The sequence below is a fragment of the Carassius auratus genome, chromosome 38 (genome assembly GCF_003368295.1).
Source record: "Carassius auratus strain Wakin chromosome 38, ASM336829v1, whole genome shotgun sequence".
In the NCBI taxonomy this organism is placed as follows: domain Eukaryota; kingdom Metazoa; phylum Chordata; class Actinopteri; order Cypriniformes; family Cyprinidae; genus Carassius; species Carassius auratus.
The window spans coordinates 22,834,371-22,854,295 of NC_039280.1; the positions used below are offsets into that span (position 1 = coordinate 22,834,371).

At 36.1% G+C, this 19,925-nt stretch overlaps 1 protein-coding gene across 11 annotated transcripts in view; it reads left to right on the plus strand.

Annotated features, from left to right (window-relative positions):
- The first annotated feature begins 2,024 nt into the window (after positions 1-2,024).
- LOC113057418 (plectin) overlaps positions 2,025-19,925 on the plus strand; it is a 90,552-nt gene continuing 72,651 nt past the window's right edge. For 6 of the 11 annotated variants that reach the window (XM_026224798.1, XM_026224800.1, XM_026224801.1 and 3 more), the window contains exons 1-4: positions 2,025-2,307; positions 3,174-3,211; positions 4,942-5,217; positions 9,241-9,442. In XM_026224798.1, coding sequence (XP_026080583.1) covers positions 2,151-2,307; positions 3,174-3,211; positions 4,942-5,217; positions 9,241-9,442 — 673 coding nt within the window. In that variant the 5' untranslated portion in view covers positions 2,025-2,150. Of the gene's footprint in view, positions 2,308-3,173; positions 3,212-4,941; positions 5,218-9,240; positions 9,443-15,919; positions 16,231-19,925 lie in introns of those variants that run through there. The other 5 variants (XM_026224820.1, XM_026224821.1, XM_026224805.1 and 2 more) reach the window with 4 other exon arrangements.

Below are 19,925 nucleotides of genomic sequence, written 5' to 3' on the forward strand. Positions count from 1 at the left end.
ATGTTTTCTCTTGGTTCATTTCTCTCGGTTCATGTCAAATTAATTTTAGAAATAATTTTGAGAAATAAGTCGCAGGACCAGCCAAACTATGAAAAACAGTCTTTCTGTTTTATTCATTTTTAACATTCATGCTTTTTATTTGACACTCAGGGTTCCTGCAGTCCTGAAAATATTAGAGAATTTGATAAGTTACTTTCAGGCCTGAAAAGAGAATGGAAATTAAACATCTTAAAAAGACCTGGAAGTTTCTGTTGCTAAAAGTTCAAAAGTTTAGGGTCAGTAAGAAATTTCTTGCACTCACCAAGTGAAATCAGCAATATTGTGGAATATTGCCATTTAAAACAAATGTTTTCTATTTATATATATTTGGTTATAATGTATTTTATTGTCTATGTAAAGCTGAATTTTCAGTATCATTACTGAAGTCTTCAGTGTCACATGATCCTTCAGAAATCATTCTAATATGCTGATTTTGTTCTCTGTAAACATTTATTATTATTCTCATTGTTGAAACAGTTGTGCATGGAAAAATAAAAACCCATTTATTTGAAAAACATTTTGGAACAAAAAATAATTTTTCCAACAAACAGAAAACAAGAAGAACGAGCTTTACTTCCTGCAAACTTTAGAACTGTTAATAGAAAACCATTCAACAGCATTTAATTTGTTAGACACAACTTATTCTAAAAATGTAATAAAAGTGAAGTATACAACAGAAATGAATGAAAAAGGGTTTGAAATTCATAGGTCACAAAGTGTGGAAGCCCTGTATCAAGACTGGTGATAAGTAATGGCAAGCGTATGCAGAAGCAATGTCTCAACTCATGTTGCATCCACTAGGTCGCAGCAGTGACTAACTTTTCCACCATTGTCTGGCTACTCACCAAAGACTGCCACAAATCAGTCAGTGCCTGACTGATCATCATCTCTTTAAAGGCGTCTTGATTTTCCAGTGTGTTTACAAGCCAAAACCTAAGGATGTTGGGCATCTGTGTTTGATTTTGGGGGACCAGGTAATTTTGGGCCAAAAGTTGAAAAAACAGGGTGTGTGTTGTTAAAGCAGTTAACCAAGATGGAAAGATCCTGTTGTGACTCATAAATGACCAGCTTCCTCTGAATGACAGATTTTCCTTTGGTTATTTTTATATTTTATCCAAAGTCCGGACAAAATGATTACTGTGTGCATGTTTCCTGGAAGCTGATCAATTTGTTCTTTTCATAAAAGAAAATAGAGACTGTAATGGATCCACACTACCGTTCAAAACATTGGAATTTCAGATTTTTTTTATTAATTTATTTTCTTATGCTCACCCAGACTGCATTTATTTGATCAAAAATACAGTAAAAGTTGCAACACTGTGAAAAAGTATGACATTTTAAAAGAACTATTGTATTAATACTATATTTTATAATGGCTTTAGTGACAAAATATAATTTTTAGCGGTCATAATCCTTCAGAAGTCATTCTGATATGCTGATTTGGTTCTAAATTTTTAACAAATATTAATAATGTTTCTTATATAAATTGTTAATGCTGCTTTTTTTTTTTTAAGTGAATCTTAAAGTGTTTAGCCATGGAAGTCACACTTAAAAATGTGAAAATGATTCTAGAGAACTTCTCAGAACTAACTTCACTTTTCTCAGCCATTTTAGCAATGACTAATCCTACTGTCTTTTTTTTTTTTTAAGTGGATGTACGTAATCAGTTCCCATCAAGATCTCTTTTATAAGTGTGACTAAAGTGTCCAAATACATTTGAAGGGCACTGTTTACATTATCTTCCTGTTCTCAGTGTTTATGTGCACACCTAAGTGAACTTCGTTGTCGCTTTAAAGTGCCTCAGGTGCATTTTTTTGCTACTATACCTACCATTAACCAACAGGTCTCGGAGCCGGATGAAACGAAGGTGTGTGTGTGTGAGACAGTGAGAAATGTTTTGCTCTGGGAGTGGCTGCTGGATATTCCAGGCAGGGTTGTGACTGCTGCCCGGCTCAGTGAAGAAAACACACACACTCGTATACGCACTCCTCCAGAGCTGACGTGGGTTGTGGCCTTGCACGGTTGCTGCCCATCTGCCACTGAGAAGCAGCCACTGGAGCTAGAAGAGAGGAAAGTAGACCGAGAGGGGAAAAAAGGAAAAGTGGCTAAATATGGATGCGCTGCAAGATTGGGCCCTGGTGTACCCGGCTCCGGCCTGGGTGCTCTGGGTGATTGTGCTGATATTGGCCACCGTCCTGGTTTGGAGCTTGTTCTTCTGCTGCTGGGGAAGCCAAAGCTCCTCCTCCCCTCTGGAGAGATACCTCTCAGGTAATACAGCTGCTTTTATTCTCACTCAGCTGTCTGGAAACAGTTCTTAAGCTCTTTCCAGATCAGTAGTACTTTTAGAGAGTTTGAAGAAGAAGAAAAAAAATGTTTTTACAGTGGAAACAATAAACTGGTTTTCCATGACTGGCTGCTTTTAGTGCGCACAGGATGGAAAACTGGTCGAGTTGTGTGTTCACTGTCATGTATTCTTATTTGACGTCATCTGAAGGGGTGTGCTGAATCCTCTAATCACAGTTTGCTATTTGTCAAGCAGTATCCCTTAATTAAATGTTCCCTGGGATATTACGCAATGGCAGTCTTTCCAAACCAAGATCTGAATTGCTTAAAAAAGACCCAATTGAGAAAGTTGTTTCGAGACCACAAAGCGATGGTTGTTAAATTGGATGTACTAATTGTAGCTTTTAAGTGAAATCTGTGTATTCTTTGAATAAATGAAACGCATAGGTTTCCACAAACGTAGCAGCCATGTGTTTAAAAGAAACATTGGAGGGTCTGAAAGAGTGGAACAGCAGTTCGCATATCAAGACTAGTTTCTTATGAGATCCGGGGTCAAAGTTCAAAGCAGGCTCAGGCTTGCTGTTAGAATGATTACTGATGACAGGCTTTGACAGTTCTACACCATTTTAACCTACATACTACATACCAGCACATTTATATATATATTTACCTTAAGAAAAAACACATACACAATCCTCCTTGTGAATGTTTCAATTAATATCATGACACACAGTTGAGAAGCTTTTGTCATTGTTCATTTATATTCAGTATTTCGGGTGGGCAGATGTCATAATTTAATATCCTCCACTTGCACTTCCTTCGCCTAATTTAATACTCTGTTTCTGTTCCAGCAATGGAGAAACAGTCAAAGACGAAACACCAGAGCCAGGTACGCCATCACTCTATCATCAAGTTAATGATGCTGATATGATATTAGTATACAGCACACTCATATAACCCAAATTTTGTCCATTTCCCAGCAGAAATGTGTACTGTGTATATAAATTCTCAGTTATGTTCAGAATGGAATAAAACCATACTCTATACTACATCAAAAACACTGCATACTATCATTTTACCATGTTTACCATGTATCTGAAGCTGTATGTAATGGTAAAGGTTTAAATCTGTAGCATGTTACAAGGATTCCCTCCAAAAACTAGCTCAACAGATTTCAACATTGACAATAACAAGACATGTTTCTTGAGCACCAAATCAACATATTAGATTATTTGTGAAGGGTCATGTGACCCACAAGAGTGTAGTTATAAGTGATGTAAACTTAAGCTTTGCTATAACTGGACTAAACTACGAAAATGGTTTTAAATTGTTAATATTGTAATAATTCTCAAAATTACTGTTTTGTAGTATTTTTAATCGATTAATGTAGCTTTGGTGAGTATAAGAGACTTCTTTCAAATACAAAAACAAAACAAACGGCAATATTAGCATGCTAGCATGCCGTTCCGAATATACAAATATATGCCTGTCTTCTTCTGAATATGTATTTTTTTACCCAGCAGCCTCTAGAGGCCAGTATTGTTTAGACAAGCATTTTGATGACCCTTTATAGAGCTTTTTTTTTTTTTTTTAGTGATCCGAAAACCCTTTTTTTATATAGTAGAAAAATACTTTGCTATAACTGATTGTAGTCATTTGTAATAATTAAGTAGGCTACTGAAGGTAAATGATTTTATATGAAGGTAAAAACAGAATCTTACAGTTTACTCTGTATATAAAGGCACAGTAAAACAGTGGTGTACATGCACTATTCCTTATGATCAATAACTGATGAACAGATTATAATTGCTTTAGAAGACATAGATTATTGAGTCTATATGTCAGGTGTCAGTGCAGACTGGCTGTGTTCATGCTGGTTTGATAGACTGCTGGACAGAGATGGCCTGATGGCTCTGTCTGCATGAATGCTTTTTTGTCTCTGCACACTGTTGTAAGACAACAAAAGGCTGTTTCCTCCCCTGTCCTCCAAGTGGACAGAGCAAAAAAAAAGAAATCCAAATGACATTATTTCACAGCCTGAGAGAAAAGGCAGATAAAGTTTAAGAATTAGATTTGTTTGTGCAATTTACAGAGCAGATAGACAAAATGAAGATGGTGGCCATAATCATTTATTCTGGGTACTGCGATAACCCAGTTTAAAGAAAAAAAAAAACTTTTCCCAAATTTTTTGTTGCAGTTCTTTTTTGGATTTAAGTGCTATGTTAAAACCCTACAATCTCATTTGGTAATAGCCATTAGGTCATTAAAATGCTCTGATTCAGGCATTGAAATAAAAGCCAGCATGAATTATGTTCTTGTACATGCTTTCTATTTTAAAAAAGTATTTGTCTAATAGAAATTGCCTTCTAATTGTGCATCTGACAGATTCAATCACAGTCACAGGCTGTCGCATAAGGACTCCTTTGTGTGATCCAGGCAGTGGGCGTCAGATATAGCCGAACAGTCTCTAAACTCACTGATAACCCTTTTGTGGCCTTTTCAGGATTGTCATTGATCCAGCTTAAATAATTTAAACCTGCATATGTTTGAAAGGTGGTTCTTTTTGCAGGTTTTAATTACAGTGTTCAAATGAATACGCTGATTTCACTGTTTTTTCAGCGGAAGAAGAAGCCAAAGGACAAGAAGAGTGTCTCTGCGGCTCTGCTTAATGAGGGGATCGCCGGGGTGATCAAACTGGCAACCCCTCTGTCTCAAGAGAAACAGAAGACGAAAGAAAAGGAAAAACATGAGAAAAAGACAGAGGATGTGAAAGAAAAGAAGGTGGGAAAAGATGAGAAAGAAGAGAAGCCCTCTACAGCAGTGAGGAAGAGAAACAGACGGAACCTGAAAGTCACCATCGCATCTGGTACTGGGACTTCTGCATCTGCTGAGCAGGTGAGAATCTGTTTGTTTCAAAATTCATGAACTTTTCATACAAATCAGTTTAGACACCTTATTGTATTATCTACTGTTGCTTGAAGAGTGCAGTTTTATTTCAATTTAATGGTTCATCTTTTTTTTTTCAGTAGTATTTAATTTAATATGTTACCATGAACCATGATTAGATTGTTTTTGCTGTTACTAATTGTTGGCATTAGGGGGAGGGACATTTTCATTCTTTAGAGTGTTTGATTGGACAAAAATTTTAAATGGCTCTGTCTCTGATATGATTAATGATTTTTTTATTTTTGACATCTTAAAAAGATGGCTATAGCATCCACACTAACGCACAATGACATTCTGTTTATTATAAGCATGCTGCAGTTATGTAGCCTGCCGCTTTAAATGCTCCAGCTCATTAAAGCAGGATAGATTATTATGGGCTGTGAATGTATTCTTGGTTTATCAACCTGAAGAAACAAATGATTATACATTTTTAGAATGATTATTAATACTTTATATTTATCATTAGATTTATCCACCTTGGTTTTAACAAGTCTTAAGTCTGTACGGTCTTTGCTCAAAGTTTATTTTAGAGTACACATATAGGTGGGCTTCAGTGCTAATAGACTTGGACTGAAAGACACAAGAAAGTGCAGTGAAGTAAGTTTTAAGTAAGATCTCCTAAATTAAGAAATATGCATGGAACTTTAAGTAGCTCATCTGGACCACCCAGCAGCTTCAAACATCATTAAATACCCAGCTCTACCCCTAATGAAGTGCACTAGAGGGTTAACTTTAGTAGGCATTGTGCACTAGGCTGAAGCTGGCACTGAGACCGGTGCTTTGTTAAATAGTAGCCCCTCCCTTAACCAGCCCATGCCAATGGCCACAACTATCCCTTTTTCTTACCAGCCATTGAGCAGTATAAAAGCTTCTGTTATGTAAGATGTTGGCAAGTCTGAGCCATGTAAACTAAATTTACTTGCAAAATGTGACAACTGTGCTACTATAAAGTCAGTACCTTTAATGATGATGCATGTACATGTATTTGATTACAGAGAAATACATTTTGATCAACAAATAATTTGACTTTTAATGTAACGTGACAAACATTTGAGGACCCATAGATTCCAAAGAGACATTTTTGGACGGATTTTTTTTTTTCAAGCCTAATCAACTAATAACCCCCCCCCCCCCCCCACTAATATTAATATTAAACTTTACTTTATTTCAGACACACATGTCCATATCAATAAATGCATATAATCATATATTTAGAAGTCATAAATGTATAATTAAAATGCATTCTACAAATAATTGATAATTCATAATTCATAATTATTGATTACCCTTATTTGGTAACACACAAATTACAAACTGGACTAACATTGTAAAAGACTTCAAAAAGCATTTATTAATCCAAGTTAGTGTTAGTTTAAAAAAAATACTGTAACAAATGCCTTGCTCATTGTAAGTTAATGTTAGTTTACTGCCACACACTCTCTCTATTCTATAATATATTCAATATATAATAATAAAACAGAATAAAAATTAATTAATAATGACAGCTTTTACGTTCAGTTTCTTTTATAAAAATTTTTTTTACAATATTTTTTTAATTGTCCATTATGAATACAACATACACTAAGCTTGACAGTTGCTTTTAAAAGCACCTGGTATTATAGATTTTGTGTTTTCTTTGGGAGTCAAACTTGGCTTTGCTAGTGGGATGCTTAATTTTTATATTGGAACTCATTTTGTGAAAAAATAAATCGATTTACTTTTTTTTTTTTTTTTTTTTTGCTTATTGTCTATTAAGCAATATCTAGTTAGCTTCATTTTTGGTTGACATTATTACTGATTTTAGATTCAAATGTTTCAGTCACTACTAAGGGGATTGGGGTTGCATTACTTTGGGTCACAACTGTATAGTTTATTAAATAGAGAAGCATTTGTTCATGTGGAGGCAATAAACTCTCCCCCACAAAATAAATCGAATCTTTTGTTGCATTGTGCAAAACATGCAGTGACATTCCACCACTGTGTGGAACTGAAGCTGTACAGGGGCAACACAGAGTTGGATCAGATCAGATCAGATCACCTTTCCCCTGTTTAGCTGTGATCATTCACAGCATTTTGCACCGTCATCTCCATGGGCAGACAGCACCAGAGCATCCAGCAGCATTATCACTTGACTTTCATAACTAAGGCGCGCTCGTGCTGGATTCCTCCCCGGTAAGTTCTACTGCAGGTACATTTTTCCATATCGCTGCATCTTGCAGTCGCTGCATCTTGCCTTTCTGAATGTGTATTATTCGCAGACAGGACGCTCTAAGTTTGGCATCGTTTTAGCAGAGAGTTAAATGCGGGGTGGCGACACTGTCATTGGCTTGTTGACAGATCAGAAGGGAGAGTCCACAGCTGGATGCTGGATATGGGCTGTAAACAGAGTCGCGGTACCGATATGAAGCAGTTGTGAAAGGATGCTTGCTGTGTTTGCCGCATTGGTGAATCTGCTGAGCAATGATGACGAGAATCCTTCTGCGCGCGATTAAACGCGCTGCTCAGAAAAATGGTTGAATTTACAGCGCACGAGAAACATATGCTACGCAACAGCTGCAGTTTTCTGTCAGTCTGCTGAAGTGGTTTTAAGTCGTTATTGCGTTCATTCCGCTATTGACTAACACATAACCTGACAGTGTCCGTGTTACCATGGTAAATGACAGTGGTCTGTGAAGTATTATGTAACGGCCTATAATGCACAACCGTTCAATTGTTTGGGTTTAGTAACATTTTTTTATGTTTTAGAAAAAAAGTATTTTACGCTCACCTAGGATGCATTTATTTGATCAAGAAAAACCGTAATATGTGGAAGAATATTACAAAATCTGTTTTCTGTTCTAATGTTCTTGTATTTTTATTTTTTTCTGTGAATTTTCAGCATTCCTCCAGAGTCCAGACACGACTGCTTTTCAGTGTTGAAAGCGCTCGTGCTGCATAATATCGGCTGATTGTAGTAACCATGTTGCATTTTTTTTTTCAGGAATCTTTGGTGAACAAAGTTCAAAAGAACAATTTATTTGAAATATAAATCTTTACTTTAATAAAGTCTTTACTGTCATTATTTTTTATTTAATGTGTCCTAGCTGAACGATTATTCATTTTGAATATATATATATATATATATATATATATATATATATATATATATATATATATATATATATATATATATATATATATATAATATTATTATTATTATTATTATATATATATATATATTTTTTTTTTATACAATTCTTTATAAAGAATTACTGAAATGTTTGAATGGTAGGACATAATAAAAGTTTATTTAGGCATTATATTTTAGGCATTTAAGCAAATGACTTTAATATCACCAATAACATAAATTCATCAAAATTTGGACTGGTAGGCTACATTAAAGCTCCATGCATTTTTGTAATGCATGCAAGAGAAGCATGTTATTGAAAAATCTTTTGCAACTGAGAAGAAATATAGTTTCAGTCTTTTCACATTCATCACAGGTCAGCAGAGGTCACAGAAGTTGTGTTGGCTCTCTAAATCACCTCTCTGAATTTCACTCCTGTCTGAAATCTCTTTAGATCCACTAACAATAATGACGTTCATTTTCTTCCTTTGGTTTTTCTTCCTAAGTTTAAATACCGTTCCACACTTTCAATAGCATTATACATTGATGTATTTATTTTGATTGTACCTAAGTGATGCAGTCTCTTAATGTTTTATTTATAAATAATATATTTTTGTTCATTTGTTGAATTCCAGTTATTCTGGTACATATCTTTGGTTCCTATAATATGCCATAGACATGAGGGATTTTTATAAGTAGGCTTATATTTTATAATGTTTTCTCAACTCCTTCTCAAAAATGGCAATAGTTAAAGTTGATAATATCTACAGTTGTGTGAATTTTGTAGTGTCTTCTAGTGACTCTAAACACTTTGGACAGCTGTACTAATGTTGAATGATCTCTAACACTCATGTTTTCCATGTCAGCATTCCCAGGTCATGTCAGGGGGTCGCCGGCGGACACTTGAACGGTCTGCATCAGAGGAGAGCGCAAGTGACCTCTGCTCTTCACCTTTTCCTGGAGACACCTTACCATGGAACCTCCCCAAACACCAGCGCATCAAACGCTCCAAATCTGCCTCCGGAGATGTCCTGGACTCTGCAGAGAGAGCCATCATTCGCATTGCAGGTCAGAGGAATCATAAAGGAATACTGCAATTAAGAACACAATTAAAATTATCAATTAAAATTCTTCTTATTGGCATCTGGGGTTCCATGAAGAACCTTTAACATTCATGGAACCTTTCAATTCCTCTAAAGTTTCTTTAGGCCCAAATAAATAAAAAGAGGCAGTTGATACACAAGGTGTCCAGTGTGTAAAACGCTCACTGCCAATAGAAAATAATTTTAAAAAGGCTCCTCTCACTGCAAAAACACATTTTGTCTGATCGGGCCTTATATGGTTATATTTTTTGGTATATAATTTTTTATTTATTTTTTATTTATTTATTTTTTTTACTTTTTTAAAATGTTCTTCACACTTTTTTTCGAACTGTTAATTGAAAGGTTCTTGTAAATGGTTCTTCTGTGGCATAGCTGGAAAAGGCCCCTTTTGGAACGATGTCGTTTTTTATTTTATTTTTTTAAGCTAAAAAACTTGAAGGAACAATCTGAGAATTTGTTTTAAGGTGTTTTTAGATGCAGCAAAAATTTGTCACTTGCAAGTATAATATAATATAATGAAACATTCATGATGTGCCGTTTCCAAAATATTTATTCAAGGTGCAGTATCATGAGCATACATTCAGTGAAACCTTGTGGGCAAAAAAGTCCTTTTGTCTTTTGTCAAAATGGCAGCGACATATGAAACTCAGCTCAGAAAAGTCAAACCAAGGTACGTTCTGTTGGTAAATTCCACGTGGGGAAAAATTTTGCCCACCAGTGGAAGACCTAATAGTGTAGATTCAAATTGAAACTAGAGTTCGCCCTTGAAATTTTGCCAAAAAACAGTAAATGTGACTTCACCTTTAGTCAGAATACATGGCAACTTTTTGAATGGCAGTCAATGATGAAAGATGCTTTTTGCAGCAAGATCTTCAAGCACACAGAAATGGCGATGAAATTTGAACATCATCACATGTCACATTATCTAGCAAGATAGAAAGTGTATTTTGGCTTAGGAGGAAAAAAAAACAACCCCTGGCTTTCTGGATGCACTGTACATGCAGGTTTTGAAACCATGTAGAACATTTATTACAGAAAAGCACATTCAGAAGCACTTTTTTATATTTAATAAAAAAAAAAAAAAAATGTATAGATATTTATATCTAGTAACCTGCAGTAAGTCTGTTCCTTGTGTGATCCTGCCATGTTGCAAAGGACTGACAGAGCAGTTTGTGTGTGTGTGTGTGTGTGTGTGTGAGAGTGCATAACAAACCATACACACTTACACAATATTAGGCAAGGGTGTTTGTCACTGGACTGCAGAGCTCTTATCTCTTTTAGTTCCTCTGATCTTCATTATGCACACATAGGGATGATTCTGCCACTATTAAGCATGGTTTCTCTGTGCCATACATATTTTATATTAGGGTAGAGTTTCCTCTGGTACACTGACATCTTTATCTCACTGTGGAAAGCAGGATGCTGGTGTATAGTCTGGATGAACCACATCCATTGTTTCATGTGTAGTCTTTTGTGACCGTTTTAGGAAACTTTAAAGCATATAACATTTATATATTTGGCACACATTTATCCAAAGTGACTTTTGCTGTATTTAGGGTCATTGTTGCTGCTGCTAGGGGTGTTGCTAGTGCCTAGCTCTTTCAAAGCTTTCATACTATTCACAGAAATGACTGTGTTTCTAGCAACACATTTTACTGCCCACTTACTGGAATACAACGGGATGTTTTGATCATTCAGGTTTGAACTGCACTTGGCTGCCATCCTGTGGCAGTAAATCTGCACTGTGAAAATTTGTCAGCATCTCTGCTTGCTTGCTTTTCACTGCTAAATGCTTCATTTAAATTCATTTTATTGCTGCAGTTATGACAAAAATATGTCCCCTTGATAGTGTAATCATGATTATTAATATTGATTAAATAAGTGGCAGCATTTAGGGACGGAGTATACTTAAATTTAAATTCTTAAGTCTTACATAAAAATGTTACATCTATCATGCTGAAAATCAAATGCCAGTCAGTCTACACAACTCAAATAAGTTTGGCTCTTAACTCTATTATATCTCCAACTTCAGATCTGAATTCTGGCCTGCCGTTTTGTTGCAGGGCCCAGATTTTTTATACGGTTGCCTCTGGCTAGAGTGAGCACTGCAGAATGCTCTAAAATGTCTGGAATTTTACTTGTGTAGACATCAGAGAAAGGTTAGAGGAGGTGACTTTTATGGGTTTCATGGAGAGGCAAGCTCTGAACTAATCTGACCGTAACAGTGAGTTATAGTCACCAGACATAAGATATTTCCATCCCAAGACCATACTTTATATAAAAGAATAATACATTTATTTTAATATTTATGAAAATGTATGTATTTTTTCATTTGCATGCAGCTTTTTAGTGTCAATAGTGTTATGGTGAGTTTAAATGGAGTCATACTCTAAAAAATGCTTTCAAACCTGTTTTCTCTCCTGTTTTAGTGATACTTATGAGGTGTTGAGGGAAGGAATTCAGCATCTAAACTTAAACACATTCAGCCTTTCCTCCTTGCCATCACTGCACAGCACAAACTGGTTATCAGTTTCTCTTGACAGGAACTACTGGCATGTAGAAGATATGCAGTTTGATTGCAGTTGGCATTTTTTTTCTGTCATTAATTAAAAATTTATTCAACACATGCAGGTTAATTAGAGTGTGACAGCCTGCTTTCCGTCTGCTATCACATTTCTGCTTGTGCAGTTTTTCTTGTTTAGCTTAGTCCTGAAAACTTTCGGGTTGTTGGCTTCAGAAAGATCTTGGGAAAATCTGTAACCTTTAAAGAGCATACCAGGATGAATCAATTATTCATGATTAACTATAAATAGCATACATAAATTGTTCACATAACCCCAGACCTCGAAAAATTCAGTGAATTATTTACCCATACTCTTGACTTCATATATCTCAACATTATTGTTACATTTCACATACTGACAATCTGCCACAACTCAGAAGCAGATCTGAGGTAAATCAGTGGAAATTATCTGTTTAAATTTTTATCAATATACTGATTTTGGCTTATGAACTATAGTCAAGGTCAAGTGTATTGATACAAGTGTATTGTTGCCTTTTTCTTGTTAGACAGTGACCGTGAATAAGATGGTGGGAGATCATTTGTTCTAATATATATATATATATATATCCCCCAAATGGCAGCCCTACTGCCACCACATGGTGTCAGTAGTTTAAACAAAAAACCCTGAGAAATGTGTTTTAGATTGAGCGCTAATGCTCGGGTTTCCAGCAAACATTGATTTTCCCTTAAAGGTCAGAAGTTTAGACTGAGGTTGTGTGCTAATGATCATCTGTCCTGCTGCTGTAACAAAGAATCTTGAGATATTAGCGCCATGCCATTATTGATTATTTGATTATGAAGTTGAGATGAAAAGCTGGTTGGTTCTCATGATGAACATGGACACGTGTTGGTTCCTTTAACTCACTGCACTGAGCAACAACCCAAATACCTTACAGGTATTTTGTTCAGCACATGTAAAATATAGTTTTGATGAACTACCTGTTAAAATATGATTTTCAGCATAATCCATTTGATATATTTTAGGGCATATCCAGGTCCCTAATTTCATGGCAGATTAACTGTGCATTTTCGGTTTTCAATCCACATCTGGCAAGTGTGTTCAGAGCACATATATCAGGCATGATTAAATTCTTACACAAGATTTTATTACATGGCATCTCCAAAACAGCAATGGAGAATTGATCCGGATTTATGTATTTTTCCAGAAATATACTCCCTTCTCTTATATAAACATGTGGATGCTCAGCAGTATTTATTTTTATATTTTATGGCACCTGAAGCTAAAATATTTGCAGTAGTTTGAGAAAGAGTTTGTCAGTGATGTTAAAAATGTCAAATACTGACAAGCATTATCCATGGTTTTGGAAAAGAGCTGACGGGTTGATGGATTGTGGACACCTTGGGAATGGTTGTAATGAGGGCACATCTGGTGTAGGGGGTTTCTTATGGTGTCGGGTGGGGTTTGCCCCCTTGAGACCACTGGGGATTTTTAAGATGGATGTGAAACATCAAACATAGCTGCTACCAGCTTGACTTAGTTTTTTAGAAAGGGGCCAAGGAGCAGCAGAATTGCGTCTCACACCCACTTCATTCTTTGAAAGCAAATTGCTTTTTAAAGTGATAAAAGTTCACTTCTAACCCCATCCTCATCTCAGGAAGCTTTTCCATTTCCTCCTGAGATAGGCTATAGGACACACTTCATACAAAAGGGCTTTATTTTCCTCTTCCCTTCCCACTCACTTTCTCTCTGCTTATTTAATCACTGTCACGCTCTCAAAACACACACATAAGTGGCATGGTCTCCATTCTACTAGTGCTTTCCTATCATGAAGTCTGTGTTTAATGTAGTGTTATTAGCAGCTTCTGTATTAAGTACTTTAATTTAAAATAGGTATTTTTTTAGAACTAGATTAAAAATACATATTTGCTGCAAAAATAATGTTTCTGGGTGGTAGGTAGGGCAAACTGATTTCTGCATGCTTATGAATCCTTTCAATATGACAAACAAGGTCGTAGACACAATTCAAGTAACAGAGTCATTGTGGAGTTTAGTTAGCTTTTTTGATTATAACTGGATTTTTTGCAAGAGTGCAGAATTGTGAGCTTGTGCTGAACTGTACTGATTGACAGCTTCTATTATACAGGGAACACTTTTTGTTTGCTTTAGGTATATTAAAATACAATATTCACAATAGGAGTAAAAGTTTTGCTTTCCTTGCTGCTTAGTGCATGCTGAAAGAATTCTGGAAACTATGATGACTGACATGTGGTGACTGTAGTCATAATGATAGCAAAGGACAAGACAAACAAAACTGATACTATTTGTCAAACTATATCTGTAATTCAAAACAATTGTCCTGCCATTTGTTCTGTGCGGTGTCAAGTGGTTCATGTTCTTTTTTTATCTTTTCATCTTTGTTAACAATAGCTGCTTTTCCACTGTCGGGCCAGTGTGAGTCCGGGCTAACAATGAGCCGAAAAGCCAAAATCAAGCTGTGTTTTCACTGTCGGACCATCTCTACTGTAAAACCCACCTTTAACACGCCTCCATGAAGCAAATGTTCCCAGCCAGCATTTCACAAGTGAGAGGAAAAATAAATATGAAAACTAAATATCGCAAAGCAAACTAGACAGAAGCAGACATTTGGTCCATAAATAAACTTTTAAAAACACTACGGCATCAATATTATACCAATGATTTACGATACTAAAACTACACGATTATGTTCATACAGCATATGATTTAAGTTCTTCAAGCATTCTCTGGTATCATTTAGCAGTGCATATAATATCATGCTCTTATACCGCTCCCGGTGAGAAACAACCAATCAGAGCTGCGGTCCGTAACTTTTTTTTGTGTTCAAAGTATAAAAAATGTATATTATAAGCGAGTACACCATGAATCCATTTTCCTAAACCGTGTTTTTAGCCTGTCCTGAATCACTAGGGTTCACCTATAATAAGTGTTTATATTCGGACTATTTTAAATTGCTTCGGGGGTACCGCGGCGGAGTAACCCAGTACCTTTGTGATTCTTCATAGACATAAACAGAGAGAAGTAGTTCCGGCTACGATGTTCTTCCACAAGACGCAAGCAGTTCTGTTTATTAACCGCTAGAGCGTCAAAAGTTACCGACTGCAGCTTTAAGTCTGCTTGCTGTTTTAATGTACAGTATGTACTAAAATTTTGCTATCGTGACAACACTACTTCCTAGACTTTAGGGTATGCTGGGTGACCAATAGTTGGTTTCTAGGGCGTTCTGGGTTATTGTCAAGCTGTTTTTTAGGATTGTTGTTTGTTGCTTTTAGGGTGTTCTTGGTGGTTTCTTACTGGTCCAAGTATAATGAGCTTTTCCCCCCAACGGTTGTATCTTCTTGCAATATTTATAAAAGTCATGTCACACCTGTCCCTAACAAGCCATTATTATTTGAAGTATTTTTCTTGTCTGTTTCACAAAATGTTTTATTTTTTTTATGTTGAAAGTCATACAGGCTTCGAATGACTTGAGGTTAAGTAAACTGACAGAATTAAAATTTTTGAGTGGACTGTCCCTTTAAGCCTAATATTATTCTCATGTAGATGCCAGGACTCAGTGTATGTTTGTTCACACATTGTTGTTATTGAGTCAGAATGAATGTGAGAGTGTCAAAGTCCTGCTGAGATTCAGTCCTCATGTTACAGCCAATATTAGCCCTCACTATACTTCCTTAGTGCCTTTCCATTCGTGCTGGTCTATATATTTGTCTGGCTTCATCTTGCTTCATTGTACTAGATCTGATGTCCTTAGAAAGCAGCCTGTTGCTTGTGTCTGTGCACGTATGTTTGTTGCATGTATGCCTTTAAGAGGTGGGACCGTGCTGTGTGTGTGTTGGTATTTCTCAAGCTTGAAGAGGGGAGTGGTACTGGTGGTCTGGAACAAGAGCCAGAACTGTGGGGGAACATTCACTCACACACTTACTCATACACACACACACACACACACATACTCACATACACAGCCTGGAGAGAGTGAGACTGTACAAACACACCAGTCTGTTCTGACAGACCAGTCGTCAAGAAGGCACATCCGAAGAGGGGCTGAAAGTAAGAGAAGAAGGGAAAACAGACCAGAGATTGAACTGACCTCACTCCAAGGCCATGTCCATGTACGATCCAGCCAGCGTGACTGCTCAAGTAGACGAGCAGGAGTTTGTGCAAGCGTACGAGACCGTCAGGGAGAAGTATAAAGGTACTCGAGCCGTGGCTGTCACCGTCCGTGTGTGAATGCACCATATGTGATTGTGTGCTGCGTGCGTTCATGTCTGGAGAAGAGGGGGCTGTAGTTAGTCACTGGCTTCGCGTTATAAGTAATTCTATACTGATTGGCACAGATGCGTCTGACTGCAGAGTTGCAAAAGACTAAGCCTAGAGGCACTAGTAGCTCTGAAACTTTGGATTGGCATGAGTTCTACTGCTGTTTCTGTTAAAACACATGTTGATGGATCCATTTCATTCTGATTTTATTCAGACGTCTTCAACCCACCTGGTCTGTCAGGGTCTTCAATCGTCCAGGAAGCAACTGTCTTTAAACATCATGCTTATGAGACAAGTTTGCTAAGTGTTAATCATTTGTTCTTGGAGAATGCATCTCCCCATTTGTGCAGATTTGATGACTAATTTATTGCAGTTTTCTAATATTTATTTTTTTATATAGAAGGCATGCGATATCAGGCTGTAAACAGGAATGATCTAAACATTAAAAGCATTAGTATATACACTTGCGTTCAGAAGTTCAGACATGCAGTCATAATTTATTTTTAATTTTTTCTTTTATTAAGCAAGGATGCATTAAAATGATCCATAAGTGACAGTAAAACTTTTATAATTGTTTAATATATAAGATTTCTATTTAGTATCATGTGACACTGAAGACAATTAAAATTCTGCTTTGTCATCACAGGAATAAATTACATTTTAAACTATATTAAAATGTAACAGTTATTTTAAATTGTAATAATATTTTACAATTTATTTGTGTATATTTTACATGTTTTTTATTTTTTATTTATTTAATTATTGTTACAAATAAGATTGAATGCCTTGCATGGCTCATGTTCTTAAGTGTGTAGTCATCCTCTCCCATAATCCTACTTCTGCCCCATGTGTGCAGGACTGGGACCTGCGGAGAGATCTATAAATATCGCCCCAGTTTATTGTTGTAGAGGAGAACTGGACCCAGACAGCCAGCATAAGTCTGAATGAATCCTCTGGAGGGGTTTTATGTGAAACCTAATGTTGGACATAATTGTATTTATACATAGTGTTTACACAAAAGGAAGTTATTTCCCTGAAAGTTTACATTTAAAGTATCTTTATTAGCAAAATATAAGTTAACACAAAAACCTAAAAGAGTATGATTTGTTTCCAGTTGTGCAACTGATTGTGTTAAAAACTCTATGGTCTGAGTGTGTAAAAGGTTTTTTTTTTTTTTGTCTTCCTCTGGACCTCTTCCCTTTTGAAGTGTGTCACATGGTGGCAAAATCTCTCCCTTTGGCACCAGTGTGAGTATTCCATGACCCACTGAGGCTGACCAGTTTTCCCTTTTGGGTTGCCTTTAGATTTTTGCGACATTTCTTGATAAGAGGCAGATAGACTAAGAAATACACAGATTGAATTAGAGTGGATAATTTATGAAATTATACTAAGCCAAATCTGAAGCATTAATATTTTCTCAATTGTAGGCTCATTTTAAACGTGCCAGATTATTGATCTTCAGGTGTGTCTTTTTGAAATTGGTTTGTCACCACCATGGAAGCAGTTTAGTACTGATGGATAGAAATGCTGCGTAGTGGATATTTTGGTATCACTTGTATCACTATAACACGGAGGAACTATTTTAAAGCAGAATAAAAGCTGTCCTATGTTTAGATTTCTTTTAATGGAAACATTCACAGCACTCTTCAGATGCAGGATCTGGTTTCATGGCTACTACATCTGCCTCTGAACTAGAAACTGACCTTTGACCCTAGGGAATGCTTGTTGAGCTGATTGCTTATGGTAACCAGGTAAGTCAGTGGAGTGCATCCTCTAACCTTAACCAAACACAAGGTCCCATAGATGACTGTCTTGCGGCTGCTGTTGACCCGGGGTGACCCTGTGTGGTCAGGGAGGAATAGCTTTTAAAGATGCAAATACCTGTTAAACTCATCCTGAATTGGTATGCACGCTCACGCTGAATGATTTAACCTTGGACCCTTGTGTGATTTACCTGATATTACCATGGCAAGGCCCCCTCTAAAGCCTTCTTGGAATTCCTGAAGTACATTAGCAAAGTAAAGAAAAAGGAAATACCTGTCCTGTATGTTTTAAAACAGTAAGATGCAGTGGTCTATTAAGTATTTGGCCAAGTGCCTTTTTCTCAGAGCAAATCGTTTTAAGGATTTTGCTAATGTTAGATTCAAAATTATAAAACGATAGATATAATACTATTTTGGGGTCTGTGGGAGTGTTTTACATTCTCACAAGAAGTCTCTTTTGTTTACTGAGGCTGCATTTATTTGTAAAAAAAAAAAATGCAGTAAAAACAGTAATATTGTAAAAGTAACATTTGTAATATTTTAAAATATAATTTATTTCTGTGATGGCAAAGCTGAATTTTTAGCAGTCACGAGATCATAATAAATTAATTCAATCATATGTCAATTTGGATATGTTAATATAAAAATATGTTAATCTTGCTTCCTTTTTGAATAAAAGTATTAATATCTGTATAAAAAAAAACTTACTAACCCAATGCTGTTCAAAATTAAGATTAAAATGATTTATTTTTCTTTTTTATAAATGAAGATGAACTAGGCACTTGTAAAAAATCACATTGGAATCAGTTGATAGAAAAAAAGAAAAAAAAAAAAAAGAAAAAGGACAATATAGCAGAAGCTCATAATGTGAGATTTCAGTGTATTACAGAGGAGGATCACATCAGGTAATAATGTGAAATAAGGTCAACAGGAACAGGAGTGTCTTTGAAAAAGTTTGTCTGTGCTCATATAACTGGCCAAAAACATGAGCTGCCATTAATTGAGCCACCTTTAGATCGTCCACATATGGAACAGATCTATCCCTTCTGTTCCCTCAGCCAAGATCAGGTTAATGCAACATGATCTTACTTTCCAAAATAGTGTCTCTAAAAAGCCTACCCATAGTTATGAACACACAGATATCCGTGAGTGTGCACAGGACAAGTGTATTTTCACTTATTCTCAGCACAGATTTGGATTTGAACTAATGCTGGTCACACATTTAGAAGTATTTGATGTATGTCCGTACAGTATTTGTTACATGCAGTTTCCTGGAAGTATGTCCTGAGACACACCCATGAGTAAAGCTCATGACTCAAATGAAACCCTTATTGATGACACAGCCAATGAGTATTGAGGGTTTACTTTTGGTAATGTGATAATGATTCATGTCATAAAGCATTCCCGTGTGAAATACATGGATCATCTTGGGAAAGTCAGCTCTTTATATTTGGAAACCCATTCTTGGGTACAAAGTCACCCTCTTTGAAAGTGAATGAATTTGAGTCCCAGAAAAGCAGTTAAATTGCATGATCAAAAAAACGTTAGCATAAGATTGAGTATTAACATTGGAGAAGCTTGTAACTGAAAGTGGAAAATGAAAAGGAGCATGTGGGAGTGCAGTGAAATTTTTTCCTGTCCGAGGCCTGCATGCACATCTTAAAGAGGGAAAGTTTGGGTAATGGAAGTTGCGGTGTTCCGAACTGGAATAGAAAGGGAATATTATTAATACACTGTGAAACTTTTTTGGGAGAGAAAGGCTGGAAAGAAGGAGACTGAGAGAAATGTTGTGAGTTGTGGATTTTGTGTGGTGGATGATGGAGAATTGTGCTGTTGCATTATTGGTCATGTTACTTGATAAGCATAA